The sequence below is a fragment of the Heteronotia binoei genome, chromosome 1, assembly GCF_032191835.1.
Source record: "Heteronotia binoei isolate CCM8104 ecotype False Entrance Well chromosome 1, APGP_CSIRO_Hbin_v1, whole genome shotgun sequence".
Taxonomy (NCBI): domain Eukaryota; kingdom Metazoa; phylum Chordata; class Lepidosauria; order Squamata; family Gekkonidae; genus Heteronotia; species Heteronotia binoei.
In genome coordinates, this window is record NC_083223.1 from 131,788,423 (window position 1) to 131,806,228 (window position 17,806).

General features: G+C 39.5%; 1 protein-coding gene across 2 annotated transcripts in view; it reads right to left on the bottom strand.

The window, feature by feature from the left end:
* The window catches only part of KATNA1 (katanin catalytic subunit A1), a 29,340-nt gene that overhangs the window by 1,280 nt on the left and 10,254 nt on the right, over positions 1-17,806 (bottom strand). For both annotated transcript variants that reach the window (XM_060240753.1, XM_060240754.1), the window contains 6 exons: positions 15,832-15,953; positions 10,173-10,278; positions 9,123-9,281; positions 5,605-5,731; positions 1,301-1,435; positions 830-956 (listed from right to left, as the gene is read on the bottom strand). In XM_060240753.1, coding sequence (XP_060096736.1) covers positions 830-956; positions 1,301-1,435; positions 5,605-5,731; positions 9,123-9,281; positions 10,173-10,278; positions 15,832-15,953 — 776 coding nt within the window. The remainder of the gene's footprint in view (positions 1-829; positions 957-1,300; positions 1,436-5,604; positions 5,732-9,122; positions 9,282-10,172; positions 10,279-15,831; positions 15,954-17,806) is intronic.

The window sequence follows — 17,806 nt, forward strand, 5'->3', positions numbered from 1 at the left end:
TTAGATTTATCAACCTTCCTCAGCAACAACTTTAAGCAGACATAATCTGAAAGGAAGCATATCCTTAGCTCTGTACTAAGCATAAGACATTCCTACATCAATCAGGTGAAACATCTGGTTGAAAGTACAAGAAATGTGTTGTCTTTGCTCACTTATGATGGCTCTTTACAGCAATTCAGCTTAAAGTGGTCTAGGCTAAAATAACAGTGAATCTATTTCAGCATACAAAACATCTTTCGCAGTGACCAACAGACTTCTGAAACTCAGGCCTAACCCAATATGCAAATAATGTTATTTTTGTAACCTTTCTCCTCTGTGATCATAGTTTTTTCATGCTTTTTGTATCCATAAAGCTTGCTTCAGATGTGATCCCCCTTTAGATCACTCCCTATCATGAGAACACTGCTTTAAGGGTTGAACATCGGAATTTAAAAGCCGGCCGAAAAGTCCGCTCTATTGGCAGGACCAGAGGCGAAGTACAAGTTTCACTTTCTCTGAGAGTTCTTTGAGCTAGAAGTGTCATTCATATTCAAGATTGTGTAATTGGGAAGGACTAGGAGAGGGAGTGAAACAGTAATGGAGATGAGGAAAAGAAGAAAAATTATAAGAAATAATTGGCTGATAGAAAAATATATGGGAGGGCTGGAGTCAAAAGCTATCAGGAAATGAAAGCTGTGGCATTTATGGAAGCCACCAGGTAAACACTAATGATAGAGCAAGTGTAACATTTCTACAGTGAAGGTATTAGGACTGTGACAGAAGTGCAATTTAAGTGAAAGTATCAATTATTTTGGCTCATATATATATAAAAGTTTAATTTTAAGCATACCTGCACACATTGGTAATGTCAGCACCAGAATAGCCTTCCATATTCTGTGCTATAGTTGCAAGGTCAACATTATCAGCAAGCTCCAACTCTCGCAGGTTTATTCTTAAAAGCTCTTCTCTGCCTTTTGCTAGGCAAAACAGAAACAAAAATGTTAACAAAATACAAAGTCAGGACCCTACATAATATGTAGACATCTGTAACTGTCTAGACAATATACTGTTACTAATTTTAACTAAAATGTGGAGTTTTCTTTGCCATCCTAAAATAGATATATGAGCCCAATCTGACCTGCAGTTTTGAGGCTTTGAATGCAAGTTGTATGGAACACACTAATAATTCCACTGTAGTGAGGAAAGTGTTTTGCATGGAGCGTACTATTTTTGAAACACAGTCTCCTTCATGTCTAGTGGATGCAGCTCTACAATTTATAATGCTAAGAGGCTGGATTTTCCTGATATAAAATCTTTATACCTGATGGTAAGGGTATGTAAATTCTCTTCTCCAGCCGTCGTCTTAAAGCCTCATCAATATCCCATGGAAAGTTAGTTGCAGCCAGAACCATAACCATTTTTGAAGGGTCATCATTTTCAGAAGCCCCTCCAACACCTAAATCAGTGGTAATTAAAGCAGCATAGAGGGTTACAAGTTTAATTTTGTAATACATGAAGTCATACAAAACAATTTCAATGTAAGTTGATTTCTAACAGCAACAGAACTGCATTACACTTTATTTGATCACCATCTTAAATGCCACTGGGCTTCTAAACAGGCAATGGTAATACCTGGTCACCAGTCTAACGGAAGTGTTTGTATGAAGTATCCTTTGGCTTTTGAGGTTCTCTGCCCTCAATGCAATTTTTTGTTACTTTAAAAAGCAAGAACAGAATTCAGACAACTCTGCAAGGAGGGAAACACTTATGAGAGCCCTGGTTTGCAAACTCAGGCTGCTCACTGATTCCAAGATAAGAACAGAAGGTTATCTGGATGCTGAATGTTTGCTTATTTAGGAAACACACATATATAGCAAAAAAAAAGAAACAGCAAATCCTTCCCCACAAACCCACACTTCACACTTTTCCTAAGTGAAATTGTTCATTAATTATTTGGAGTTCGGAGTAAGCAGTGAAGTGGCTAAGTTTGCGGATGACACTAAAATATTCAGGGTGGTGAGAACTAGAGAGGATAGTGAGGCACTCCAAAAGGATCTGTCGAGGCTGGGTGAGTGGGTATTGTGAGTGGGTATTATTGTGGCAAATGAGGTTCAATGTGACCAAGTGCAAAGTAATGCACACTGGGGCCAAAAATCCTAACTATAAATACAACATAATGGGGTATGAACTGGCGGAGCCTGACAAAGAGAAAGATCTTGGAGTCATGTTAGATAACTCACTGAAAATGCTGAGACAGTGTGCACCTCCAATAAAAAAAGGCCAATGCCATGCTGGGAATTATTAGGAAGGGAACTGACATCAAATCAGTCAGTATCATAACGCCCCTGTATAAACAGATGGTGTGGCCTCATTCGGAAAACTACAATTCTAGTCACCGCACCTTAAAGAAGATACTATAGCATTGGAAAAAGTGCAGAAAAGGGCAACTAGAATGATTAAAGGGTTGGAATATTTTCTCCATGAAGAAAGGTTAAAACCCTTAGGGCTCTTTAGCTTAGAAAAACGTTGACTGAGGGGTGACAGGATACAGGTTTACAAGATTATGCATGCAATAGAGAAGGTAGAGAAAGAAGTACTTTTCTTCCTTTCTCACAATATGAGAACTCATGGACATTCAATGAAGTTGATGAGCAGTCAGAACGGATAAAAGGAAGCACTTCTTCACCCTAAGGGTGATTAACATGGAATTCAAATTCACTGCCACAGGAGGTGGTGGCAGCTACAAACAGAGACAGTTTCAAAAGGAGGTTGGATAAAACATATGGAGCAGAGGTCAATCAGTGGCTACTAGCCACAGGGTAGATGGAACTCTGTCTGGGGCAAGTGATACTCTGTATTCTTGGTGCTTGGGGGGGCACAGTGGGAGGGCTTCTAGTGTCCTGGCCCCACTGATGGACCTCCTGATGGGTTTTTTTGGGCCACTGTGTGACACAGAGTGTTGGACTGGATGGGCCATTGGCCTGATCCAACATGGCTTCCCTTATGTTATGATAAGCATAACCAGTATGATTCTGATGAGGCAACAGAAATCTCCTAAATAAATAACTTACAACATGGCCCTTGGGGGCATTTGGATGCTGAATAAATCTCTCAAGAGTTGTGAAAAGAAACACTTAATAAACACAAATGTAGATGGATTCATTTTCAAAATACAAGAAAATATTGCATAAGTGACTCTTTTAGATAGGTGATCTGGAAATACATATAAGCCTCACCATAGAGCATCAATTCTAGTATCTCAGAGAAACCTTAGAATTAAAGCTTACTGCCTACAATTAATTTGCATATAAATCTAGTTTCAGAGTCCATTTTGAGACAGAAAACTGTCCTCCCACTCTGATGACCATTACTAGAGGAGAGACGAAGAAAGTAAATGCCTGACTTTCTTGGACCTCTCAGCAGCTTTAATTGGCAGGATCCAATCATCCTCAAAGTAGCTTTCCTCCAGTCCAAGAAAACCTCCAACTAAGACTTCAAACTTGAATTCAGCTTTGCTTCTAGGAATCCCAAGTAGGGGCATGTGCATTTGGTTTATCCAAAAAGGGCGGGGGGAACACCCTACTGGTATATTTTTGGGGGGTTTAAGCTAAATCAGATTAGAGAATATGATTCAGCTACCAATATGGTTGACCCAAATAAAAACCAATATTATTCTGTTTTATTTGGACATTGCTTGGAGAAGGCATTTAAAAGAATGTGGTTTCTTTAAATGCTTTCTCCCCCTCCATTGAAAGCAATGGAGGATGGGGGCCCACAAATTGGACCCCCGGTCCAATCTTTTTAAAACTTGGGGGAGGGGTGACGAGAGGCACCAGCAGCTATACTGCAAATTTAGTGCCTCTACCTGAAAAAGGAGACCTCTCCCAGAGTCCCAAATACCCCTCGATCGATTCTCATTATACCCTATGGGGTATAATAGAACAAAAAAAAAAAAAATAGTTTCCTGAATATTCCTGAATCTGAATACCATACTGGTACTGGGATTCGGGAATATCAGGAAATACAGATATTTTTCGGGTTCAATATATTGAAAAATACTGCCCTTTTTTTGTGCACCCCTAATTCATAGAATCATAGTTGGAAAGGACCTCCAGGGTCATCTAGTCCAACCTCCTGCACAATGCAGGAAACTCAGAAACACCTCCCCCTAAATTCACAGGATCTTCATTGCTGTCAGATGGCCATCTAGCCTCTGTTTAAAAACCTCCAAGGAAGGAGACCACACCACCTCCCAAGGAAGCCTGTTCCACTGAGGAATCGCTCTAACGGTCAGGAAGTTCTTCTTAATGTTGAGCCGGAAACTCTTTTGATTTCATTTCAACCCACTGGTTCTGTTCCTACCTTCTGGGGCCACAGAAAACAATTCCACACCATCCTCTAGATGACAGCCCTTCAAGTACTTGAAGATGGTGATCATATCACCTCTCAGCCACCTCGTCTCCAGGCTAAACATCCCCAGCTCCTTCAACCTTTCCTCATAGAACTTGGTCTCCAAACCCCCTCACCATCTTCATCACCCCCCTCTGGACCCGTTCCAGCTTGTCTATCCTTCTTAAAATGTGGTGCCCAAAACGGAACACAATACTCTAGGTGAGGTCTTACCAGAGCAGAGTAAAGCGATACCATCACATCATGTGATCTGGACACTATACTTCTGTTGATACAGCCCAAAATTGCATTTGCCCTTTTAGCAACCGCATTACACTGTTGACTAATGTTCAGTGTATGATCCACTAAGATCCCTAGATCCTTTTCGCACATACTACTGCTAAGACAAGTCTCCCCCATCCTATAGCCATGCATTGGATTTTTCCTACCTAAATGCAGAACTTTACATTTCTCCCTGTTAAAATTCATTTTATTGATTTTACCCCAGTTTTCCAGCCTGTCAAGGTCATCCTGTATCCTGTTTCTGTCTTCCAAGTAATGATTGTGGCCCAAAGTGCCCCTGTTTAGCTTTGACTGATCCACAGCTGAGCTCACAACTGGAACACAAAGACCTGTCCACTGGCACTCAAGCTTTGTTAACTTTTCAGATGGAATTATTGTAATGCAATCTACACAGAATGGAGCTTGAAGATCATAAGCTTCAATTTGTTCAAAATGCTCTAGACTCTTTGTGGCTGGATAACTCCATTTTTTGCAACTGCATTTCTGGGCCCAATTCAAGATGGTATGCTGGTTTTGTCCTTTACAGCCCTAAATGGATTTTGGAATCCTTTGTGCTTTATCATCTGTCAGTGAAGCTCTCTTCTGGATACCATCTTTTGAAAATACAAAGTCAGCAACCTTTAGGAATAGAGCCATTTCAGTAGTTGCCTTATGTCATGGAACACCCACCTTCAGGAAGTGCACCTAGCCAGGTCCTTAGCCTCTTTTTATGATTGGACAAAAGTCTCTATCCACTGGACCTTTGAGGGAGTGGTCTGTATCTAATTGCTGCTTTATTTATTTTTTATCTCTCTCCTTTCCCCGCCAGGTATAGCTCAGGGCTTTTAGATGTGCCGTTTGGGTAAGGCATCAATAAAACAACCTAACATACACTGCTGAAGCAGTAAATGGTTCTAAACATTAATATTCAAAGACTGTATACAAATACATTACCATCCATTTGAACAAGTAATTCTGCCTTCACCCTTCGGCTGGCTTCATGCTCCTCAGAAGTTCCTCTGCGGCTACAGATAGAATCTATCTCATCGATAAATATTGTTGTTGGTGCATGGAATCGAGCCTGGAGAAACATCCATTTATCCTAAACTTAATTCATGAAATGTACACTGTTCTGAACTGCAGAGTCTACTTTATAAAAAAAAAAATGGATCTTTTGACTTGAAGAAATTGGCAGTCGGTCGGACCATGCATAACAATTTTGACCTATACTTTTGTCCACGGGTCATTTTGTAGAAAAATAGGTGGTGGAGCTCATCCAGGGATTGTAATGCAGCTGCACCTACTATTCAATGGACAAGGAGGTGGAACTCTCAGAAAGGTTCAGGAGCTGCACTCCTGTGAGCTCTCACTGAATCCGAGGCCTGCTTTTGTCCAAATAATATGAGAATTTTCAGTTTAATTTTCTGTTCATAGAATCATAGAGTTGGAAGGGACCTCCAGGGTCATATAGTCCAAGTCCTTGCATAATGCAGAAAATTCACAAATACCTCCCCCCAAATTTACAGGATCTTCATTGCTGTCAGATGGCCATCTAGCCTCTGTTTAAAAATCTCCAAGGAAGGAGAGCCCACCACCTCCCGAGGAAGCCTGTTCCACTAAGGAACCGCTCTAACAGTCAGGAAGTTCTTCCTAACGTTGAGCAGGAAACTCTTTGGATTTAATTTCAACCCACTGGTTCTGGTCCTACCTTCTGGGACCACAGAAAACAATTCCACAGTTCTTTGTTTTACACAAAATAAAATTATTACAGATAACAATAAATTATAACACAATACAAAATGAAATTGCTAGATTAAACTATCTGTGAAGCATTAAGCAATGCCTTCAAAACACTCCCAATGCTGGACAACAATTCTACATAAAATGTTAAAGAGAGGGGCATAATGGCATTTGGGGGAAGAATCCAACTTGAAGCAAAATGTCTATTTGTAACTATCAGATGAAACTTTTCAGTAAACCAAAATGCTGACTATTTTCAACCAGGGAAAGTATTGCATGCATTTCATGATAACTGGCCAAACAGCATATTAAAGAGAAACAAACACACCATGCCAAAGAATTCAATAAATAACAATAATCATAAAAATATATTTCTGTATTATTCAAGAATAAAATGCCAACAATTAAAGTACAAAACTAATAATGTTTTTGTAACCAATCATTTAAATAAAGTATTTTCACAATCATGTAGTCATTCTTCCCTCTTGTAAGTATCCACATAATGTCAAAGTTCAACTGCATTAAATCCAATATCATAAATTCCATAATTTTTCATCTGGACAGGACATTAATTTTAATTTCTTCCACAGTTCATTCATCCACCATCTACAGAAGTTCTAATAACATCCATCTCAAAAAGATTCTTTCTCAGGATATGGTCTTTGTCTCAGACTTCCTGTTACAAAACGAAGACAAAGACCATCATATCTTGAGAAAGAATCTTTTTGACATGGATATTAACAGGACTTCTATAGATGCTAGATGAACAAACTGTCGAAGAAATTAAAATTAACAATCTCCAGCAGAAAATTATTTGAGGAAAGAATGACTACATGATTATAGTATTTTGTGAAAATACTTTAAATGATTGGTCACAAAAACATCATTACTTTTAATTTAATTTAATTATTTGTGGGCTTAGGGGTGGCTTACAACATTAAAACATTGCAATAACAATAAAACATATCCAATCAAACACAACAAATTTAAATTATCTCATAAACATAACACATAAAATAGAGGGTCATAACTCCAACAATAGTCCAGCCAAAGGCCATAGTTCAGCAATTGGTACGACTTCAGCTGGTTAACACCACTTAGCACAGAATTGGGACTACTTAAGGTTGTAACTTAGACCCTTGACCCAACTCAAGCACATGGATAGTAAAGCACTGAGGGAAGATTTCAGAGGACGCCCGGTAGATTAAAAGCCTGGTGGAAGAGCTGTCTTACAGGCCCTGTGAAACTTAGGTAAGTCCCACAGGGCCTGGATCTTCAATGGGAGCTCATTCCACCAGGTAGGGCGCCAGATTGAAAAGGCCCTGGCCCTCTTTGAGGCCAACCGGGTGTCCTCAGGACCAGGGATCACAAGATTTTGTGTAGATGATCTCAAAGTCCGGGAGGGGCCTCATATGGAGAGAGGCAGTCCTGAAGATATGCAGGCCCCAGGCCGTATAGGGTCTTAAAGGTAAGGACCAGCACCTTGAAATGAATCCGGTACTCAATGGGGAGCCAATGCAGTTTGTGCAGCACCGGCTGCATCCGCGCACATAGAGGCCTCAATGCTAATAACCGGGCTGCTCCATTCTGCACCCGCTGGAGTTTCTGGAGCAGAGTCAAGGGCAGCCCCATGTGAAGAGAGTTACAATAGTCTAATCTAGAGGTGACCAATGCATGAATGACAGGGTGCCAGATAAGGGGCCAGATGCCAGGCTCACCTCAGATGAAAAAAGGCGGTCCTTGCAGTGGCAGCAACCTGGGTCTTCATAGATAAGGCGGCATCCAGGACTACCCCCAAGCTCTTCATCTCTGTCGATGGCATTAATGGAGTACCAGTGAAGGGTGGGAGCTTGATCCCACTCCCTGCCCCCGCCCCAATCCAGACACAGGATTTCCATCTTAGATGGATTTAACTTCAGCCGGCTCTGACGCAACCAACTAGCCACGGCTTGCAACGCCTCATCCAACTGATCTGGGGCAGAGTCTGGATGGACATCCATAAGCAGATAGAGCTGGGTGTCATCAGTGTACTGGTGGCAACCCAGCCCATATCTCCAAACCACCTGGGCAAGGGGGCGCATATAGATGTTAAATAACATCAGGGAAGGGATTGCCCCCTGCAGCACGTCACATTCAAGTGGATGTCACTGCGACAACTCCCCCACCCGATGGCCACCCTCTGTCCCTGACCATGAAGAAAGGAGACTAGCCACTGTAAAGCTAGTCCCTGGATCCCCGTGTCAGTGAGGCGATGGGCCAACACCTCATGGTCAACTGTATCAAATGCTGCTGAGAGGTCTAAAAGTATAAGCACTTTAATTGTTGGCACTTCATTCTAGAATACAGAAATATATTTTTATGACAATTATTGTTATTTATTGAATTTTTTGGCATAGTAAGTTTGTTGATTCTGTATCCACTGTTGTCTCTGTTTTGGTATTATTCAAACAGCATATCAGGCACAAAAAGGGCAAATTTGCTGAATACCAGAAGCAGGTTTATCACAAAGTTTATTTTGCAGCGGAAGACTTAAGATTTACTGCGAACAGTTATCCTACAGCCACAAACTACGAGAAGTCATTTGTATGTCCACCACTCCTTCGGGCCAACACTATAAAAATCTTATAGAAAACAAGAATTCTAGAACATTCTGGTATTTCACCATTTGCCACTTATAGTCTACTATTCCTTTAAAATGATTTCAGTGAATTGCTGATAAGTTCTAAAATCACCATTTCAAATAGTAGGCGAACAAGTTTTTCAGATTCTCCTCTATATTTTGAAGTAAGTGTTGATGATGATATGTTGAAAAAAGTTGTCTTGCATTCAGTAGCTACAGCTTTTGCAAGAAGAGTTTTTCCAGTACCAGGAGGACCAACCATCAATACACCCTAATAAAAAAAAGAGTTCAGATTTTTAAAACATCTAGAATATATTTGACAGCATATTGTAGTATTCTGCACCATCAGTTTTAGCAATTAACAGCAGAATAAGAGAAGTTTTAGATTCTTAAAAGTGATACAGTATGCACATAGCACCCCTTACATTACTTGTATTTTCTTACCCAGACTTCAACTAAATTAAACAAAATATTTTATTTTGTTATAGCCTACATCTAAGACAAATTAACACACCGATAAAACCAAGATAACTCATTACAGAAAAACAGTAGTTGAATCTAGCAGAAACCCTCATATTTTGATACGAAGAACAGATCTTGTTCCACTTTCCCCTTCCCCAGCAACTTGCTGCCTGTTCTGAAAATCCTTGGGGTGGAAAAGGGGCATAAAATACAGCCCAGTATTGGGGAGAAGGCTGCAGTTGAGAGGGAAAATTAAGAGATGCAGTCTCTTTTACCAACAGAATAGGGAGGAGGCAGTGACTTTACCTTCCTTTCCCCCACCTTGCTGCAGCAAGCCACTCCCTCCCCCAGTTGTTTAGTGAATCCTCCTCATGAAAATCCCAACCCTCAAGACGTTTTTCAAAACAAGAAACAGGATGCTTGGGGAGAAGGAAGATGAGAAAAGATCTGTACTGCCAATTCTGTAAGTTCTTCCACTGGATCCAACACTACTAATATTTCATATTTACTTCTACAAAACTGCCCCAGTTTCTACTAACTACTATAGAAAGTAGGAACGATCCTTTTAGTAATTAAACAATATTTAGAATTATATGACAGAAATTCTAGTTATGTTAATATGAAATAATCTTTTATATACCTCAATCAGGACACATTTTAAAAATTTCAGTAATGCTTCCAAGCTATCAAGACATTTTACCTTCCAAGGCCTTCTTATCCCCTTAAAGAATTCTGGCATCCACATGGGTAAGACTACAGCTTCTTTAAGCAATTTTTTAGCCTCCACCAAGTCAGCTATATCATCCCTAATAATAGTTTAAAAAAAAGAATGATAAAAAGGTATGACATGATTATACAACAATTGCACAACAATTACTATTCAGATCAAAATTCAATGTCATGGTTTCTAGGGTATTTTGAATTTGTCCATAATAGCACAGGCCGGTTTTCCATGTCTAAAATAGTGACCATTTAGAGAAGACTGTTAAATTCACATCTAAATATAAATTCCCACACATCAGCTTTCTGTCTAGGTACATTTGTATGTTGTTCTGTAATTGCTTTGTAGATAACAGACACTGATAAAGCCAAAAAACCACTGTGGGACTCCCAGTTAAAAAAAAAAATCAAGAATTACTGATATAATCTTATATAGGGATTTTCAAATGTTGAGTTGGGACCTGAAAGTGAATTGTGATTCTTTTGCAGGTGGTGAGAAGGAGAAAAAGGATGGACTCAGAAGAGCTGCTTTAAGTAGCATCTCCTTGTGGTGACAAGAAAAAGGGAGGCAACACTGTCATGTTCCTTTCTGTACCTCGTGGGCATGCTCATTTTCTCCAAGAGAGGAAGACAGGCTCAGCTGCCAGCTGTCAAGCATTTCGTGCATAGACTTAATGAAAAGGCCCTGATGGTGATGGAGGGGGGAGGGGGATAGGCACAACAGCCTATGCCACACATCCTGCAGCTGACCTGAAGTCCCAGCCTGTAGCATTAGGAATGACTAGCTCTGGCTGCCACAAGTGCAGGAGGCAAGCAGTGTAGCTTAAGTCTGTTACCTCCTATGCGTATGTGTTGCTACCAGGTAAGTCTATACTGGGCCCAACTGACCTCAGAGTTGGTGTATAAAATGAAGATGGAAAAATCACATATGCTGTCCTGATTAAAGTGATGGAAAGGTCAGCCATCCCCACGTGTTGCTCAAACAAAGCAGTCAATCTATCCTACATTATCTCAGGTATTGGGCAGGCATAAATAGATTAAATGCCCTGCCAGCTTCCCACTGAGTGCAAATTCATATTTCCCCCAGTTCTCCATCTTTCCTGCAGAATCCTTCAGCTAAACAAGAAGCCACTCCACACAATACGTTGTTAAGTGAGAGACTAAAAATATGGTTTGATATCAGACATTTGTGAGTTTAACATTGGAATACGTGCTCATCAGGGAATGAAACTGACTGCATCTCCCACTGAGTATATATTCAATGGTGAATTTGAGTTTGCCTCTGCATAACCTGCAATATGGCCATGAAATACACCATGTTCAAATCTCTATATATTTATAAATATTAAAAGTGAAACCTGTTCAGTGTAAACTGATACAAGACTCTCGCATTTTATGACAGGAGAGGGCAAAGTAGCACGAACTTACCTTGTAAGTGAATCCTAAAAGGTGGAATAAGTTTACAAGTGGGTTTCTCAAAAAGTCTGAGAAACAGTGATCTAATAATTTCATTGAGCAGATACACCAATTTGGATTTATTTTTATTTGTAAAATTCAGTCACATTACATTTTAAATGATAATGCTAAGTTCAGCCTCTTAAATTTAAATCCAACACCTTCTATCAAACAAAGCCTACTTTTCTATCTGCAGGAACAAGGGACAAAAAAATGTGAACTTGAATATTATTATTATGTTCATTTATAGCCTACCTTTCTCACTGAGAATTAAGGCTGATAAAATATGGCACAGTAGGTAAGGTAATTATTAAGTGAATTATTACATTTCTGTAGGTAGTTTATTTCAATAAAGTTCTAACATTTACTACTGTATTTACTCAGTAGAAAGTTCTAATGTAGTCAATACTACCTACTTACAGCTAAGTTAGGAACAGGACTACAGTATTAATCTTCAGATAAGCAGTCTTGCTTAACATCTTTACATGTGTAAAGACAAAACAACTCCTTGATTTCCTCTAAACAGCTAAGATAACCTGAGGTGCAAAAGTTACGTGTGGCTGCATGACCAGAAGTTTTGAATTATCTTCTTGGTAGTACAAAAAGTTCAATTTAATTGCAAACAGACTATTGTAGCAATCAGTTAGCATTCATGCTTGTTCAGGAAATACAGTATAGAAAACTGGATACATGATAACTGGCAACTTTACCTGGTTACCTAAATTAATCCACCCTGACTTTGGAGATTTCTATTGCTAAATTAAGAAAGGAACGGTCTAAAACCCTAGATTTGGTTTTTTACTTTTAAAATACCATTATAAGTTTCAGAAAAATGGCAAAACTAACTACTGCACATGGTTTAATTTTAAAATGCTCAGACTTTGCTTTCAGAATTTTTCTTTGTTTTCCTGTCATCAGAATATTTTTACACAAGAACCTGATATTGATGTAACATTATTCTGAGGCAATTCATTGTCCTTTCCAGAAATTTCAATAATTGCTGCAACAACCCGGGGTGGCCAAACTGTGACTCAGGAACCACATGTGGCTCTTTCACACATGTTCTGTGGCTCTCAACACCTCCACCATCCCCCCTTATCCAGCTTGGAGAAGGCATTTCTCTCTCTAAATCCGGTGGCTTGGAGAATGAATTTAAAGTTCAAGTTGCTTTCTTTCCACCTCTCCCTCCCTGTCTTGTGGCTCTCACATTAAGCAAGTTTAGCCGCCCCTGATATAGGCTATGCTTTAGCTTCACTTTAGAATTGCACTGGTTCCATAGGGATCAGTTCCCACAATATTATTAGGAGATCAAGGTGGTAATGTTCTTTGCTTAGGATAGCCAAGCAGCGAAATCTCAGACCAGGATGCCCTCTATCTTTTAAACCTGCAGGCACTCCTGAAACCTTGAGATCAAAGGGTAGGAATCACCACAGTCAATCACAAAATGGGAGCAATCACAAAATTTGGGGGACTGTAGGTCAATTTGAAGAATCACAGCCAACTAATGGTAACCACAGAGTCTTCAAAGCAAGAGACATTCAGAGGTCTATGCCACTGCCTGCCTCTGTGTCATGCCTTGGCATTCCTTTGTGGCCTCCCACCTAAATACTAACCAGGACCAACCCTGCTTAGTTTCATGAGGTTGGACTTGATCAGACCAGCCTGGGCTATTCCAGGTCAGGGTGATTCACAAAGACTATCACAAGTCAGAAGCAACATAATAGCAACATACATACAAGCCAAGCTTCCTCCAGTGACAGAGGCAGCAGTTTCAGAATGGGTAGTTCCTGAAAACACAAAAGTAATACTTCAAAAGAACCCAGGGGAGTATCTCTTGCTTCACTGAGGTGCATGAAAGGCAGGACTAGCTTTGCATTGAAGAAGAAATGTTTTACCAAAGAAGCAAAGGGGAGAGGGGAAACCCAGTAGTACCATGTTGGCAGTCACTACCTCAACATAATAACTGGCAGGCCTAATTAATACCTGTTAGATACCCCATGGTCACTTAATTTCTACAAGCAGTATCCTCCTCTTCATGGCAACTAAGGCTGACTTTATTACATGCTAGGTTAGTACAAAGTTGGTTGCATATGGCAAATAAGAACCACTTTGAGGTAAGCAAACAAGAAAGCTTTTGTAAACTGGAATTTTTTTTAGCTTTAATTTCAGTCCACTGATATAGCAAGATGGACATACAGATAGAAGTACCTGCAAACAGGATGTTTATTATTTTCTGCTGCATGGTTTATTCCTCCAACTCTACCTGCTGGTGGTTCAAATCTCCATTTTTCTATTCACCATTTCTGTATCACACACACACCCCGATTCTTCAGGCAAAATGTCTGTTCTTTTGTTCTAGTTCCTTAAACATTTTTTTGGCATTGTAGGTATTAATCCTTTATATAGGGCTTTTTTAATCCTTGAAAACAATCAGGTGGGCCAGATGGTTTTGTGACTGAAATAAGGGCAAGCTAATCAATATTTCATAAATTTAATTCTGCTGCAAACCAGGACAAGTTTTACTGAGCTCAACTGGGGGGGGGGGAGTTATGGGTTGTAAAAATGCAATGAAAGTGAATGTGCTTATACAGTAGCCTCACTACCAAAGTGATAAAAAATTTTGTTAGAGTATATACAAATATGTATGTGGACAGGCAAGCTAGCTAAGAAAATGATATTACTTTCGATTTATATCCCACACATTCCAGATGGATTCAGGACAGCTAACAATCATAATAAAACCAACATCTCAACTTCAGGTATAAAACGATAAGACATAAACAATTTACAATTTAAAACAAAGTATTTTGCATGATACAATCATTTACTTCTTCACAACCCTGTGATCTATGCTCTTCCAATCAATGGTGTACCACTGCATTGCTGTTAGTTGCTGCAGGGTTGAAGAACAGTTCATATGATGTGGTGATGCTTGACCTGTTCATACTACCACCCATCCCAGGCCACTGAGAACCAGTGTGTAGTGGTTAAGAGTGTTGGACTAGTATCTGGTAGACCCAAGTTTGAATTCCCAGTTGTGCCATGGAAGCTTTGCTGAGTAACCTTGGGCCAGTCACACACTCTCAGCCTAGGCTACCTCACTAGGCTGTTGTAAGGATAAAATGGAGAAAAGAAGAATGATGTAAGCTGCTCTAGGTCCTCACTGGAGAGAATGGTGGGGCAAAAATGAATTAAATAAACAAAAACTGTGCAACAGTTGTCAGGTTCCAATGGACATACTGACCCATTGTATCGACTCTCTTATACTGCACTGGATCTTGTGGGCTGTGTTGCCTTATGATCTTCTTGTAAAATGTTTATTCACAGCCTAAGCCAGCATTTAAAACAGTGAAATCATACAAAATTAAAACTGAATGACCATAAAATCGTACATAAAAAGGCATAAAATACTGTTGTAAAACTACAAATACAACAGAACAGGGCAGTTACAGCAAACAGATTGGCAAAAGTGTTTAGCCATTTCCTGAATGAATTAGAGTTTTCCTTCTTCTTGTGGCAAGCCAGCCAAATTTTGCTAATTTGTATGTAACCTCAGGGTTCTCATAATCAAGAAGATTCTTAAGGAGTTGCAGTTTTTGACTACTGGTAAAGAGTATGGCTGTGGAAAATGGAAGTACTTCTTGATGATCATTATAAGCCTCACAGTCAAATATGACATGGACTAAAGATTCGATACCATCATTGCGTAATCATTCCTGGAATGGCACTTTTTTTTATCTCCCCTCCACCACTGCTGAAGGCAGAATGTCCCACCTCATAAGAGTAAACGTTCTCCTATATTCATTGTTTGTTAAGCGGTACAATGCCTCCTGGCCCCCTACTTATTTAACTTCTACATTAATGATTTGGCGTCGTATATAAATAAACCAGAATGCCACCCACCAAAGCTAGGTAACAAACATATAGGGGTGCTCCTTTATGCTGATGCTGTTTTACTTTCAAGGCCTCCCTTAGGCCTCAGCTTTCGCTCAATATTGCCTGGAAAACAACTTAGAGGTAAATTACACTTCTTGTAAAGTGCCTGGGGAAGAAGTGTCATAAAAGACACACAATTCATTATCAGAATTAATGTACTGAATTCATAAAAGTGTGAGGAATTCTCCTCTTAAAATGCTCACAAGCTTAAATACTCATAGCCCAAAACAGAACTTGCTCACACTTACCATCGAATGTTGGGATTCTGAGAAATAATATCTCTTTCCAAAGCCTCTACTAAATCTTTATCATACCCAGTACTATCAAATTTCTTTGGCTCAGGTTCTGAAATGTCAGATGAAGACTTACTCTGCATTACAAACAAAATGCACATAAGACACAACTTTTAATATTTTGCAAACAGGTCTGCAATAACTGGAGACACGCAAGAATAATAAACAGTTTGCAATCACTCCATTAGAAAAACAATGGATCACTGGCACTTCTGCTGTCAAACAAAGACCCTGGCCCCACTCAGATTATACTGTAGGATATCAAAATGGAGGGAATAAAATAAGCCTATTAAAAAGTTCTTGGTTGAAAAGTACTATAATCAAACCGAAAAATGCATAAAATCGTCAATACAAATTCTAGAGGCTGCAGGGATACAGAACCTCAATCAACAAAGCAGTAGCTGCAAGAATGCCAGACTAGAACAGGGAAGACCTGGGTTCAAATCCTTACACTGCCATGAAGCTTTGAACCAGTCACTGTCTTAATCTAAACTATCTCACATGACTGTTAAGACAATAAAATGAGTAGGAGAGGAACACACATGCCACTCTAAGCATCAACAAAGTAGGAATACAAATGTGATAGAATATGATAAAACTTATCTGGGTTACATCACAAGGGCTGGTATGACTGTGTGTGATGTAGCCTTTTGCAGTCCACCTTCTCTCCACAATATACTTCCAGCACACTAAGCTATCACAACATCAGTTCTCTGGTTTAAACTCTTCATACCACACAACCTTTACTTTGGAAACACTGCAGGGCAGAGTTTATTCTTTTAAGAAAATGGTTGTATGGCACCCAGCTTAGAGAAACTTTCATTATTATTACTGTTCACCTTTTGGAGCATATTCAGAAGCAGCCAGATTGGCACCGCACATATCCCAAGTCCAATCAGCAAGTATTACTTCTCTGACTCATAAAAGAGTTCCTCCCTAGCTGCATTCTTGCAGCAGAGAACCAGTTTATCTGCCATTCCAGCAAAGTACCAGCATATAACCCCTTTCTTGTCCTGCAAATGTATGACCGCATTCGAGGAACTGGAATAAATGGTGTGTGTCTTGTAATACACAGATTGTCTATCCATGGCTTTTTATGAGCAGGAATGCACAGGAACGCAGTTCTGGCTGGCTTGGCATCAGAGGTGTGGCCTAATATGCTAATGAGTTCCTGCTAGGCTTTTTCTATCAAAAAAGCCCTGCTTCTATCTATCTTTGCTAGTTCTGTACCCCTAAAACAACTTCTCATTACACATGAGAACTTTAGCCATTAAAATTTCCCAATCTTAGTTGAAAGTCCCTAGACACCAGCGCTTAAGAAATAACACTCAACATTCTCCCTCTCTCTCAATTAAGATTGTTGGAAACCAATTAGTTAATACTGAATTTTTATCAATATCTTTCCTACTCCCCTTTTCAGGACAGAAGTGGATTCCCTAGGAGAAAACTGCCAGGCCTATGCAAGATTTAAAAAAAAGAAATCTGGGGAGGGGTGGGGGAAGCCCAGAAATTTCTTCACAGTTTCTCACAAATGGAAATATAAATGATTTTTTCCACAAAATGGAATTTATCTGTATGTACATACCTTGGGAATTTGCGGTAGAGCACACCCAAAGGTTAAATAAAATGTAAATATCCTATAGACATAAATGACTACTTTGCAGCTCTCACTCTGGTTTATACTTCAGGAACGTTTTCTAAAATAACTTCCATGCAGCACTTGGACATCAATCTCCTATTTAAAATGCAAATCCAGCCTACAAATCTTTCTGAGTAGGCAATATAGCTTGGATTTGGAAGACTAAAGTTGAATCCAGCAGAACCATAAACTCACTCAAATTACATATTTTTAAAAGCAGCACTATTACCTGCTTCATCAAAATTATATATTAGGTAACCTTAGATAGCACCTTGCAATATATAAGTTGCA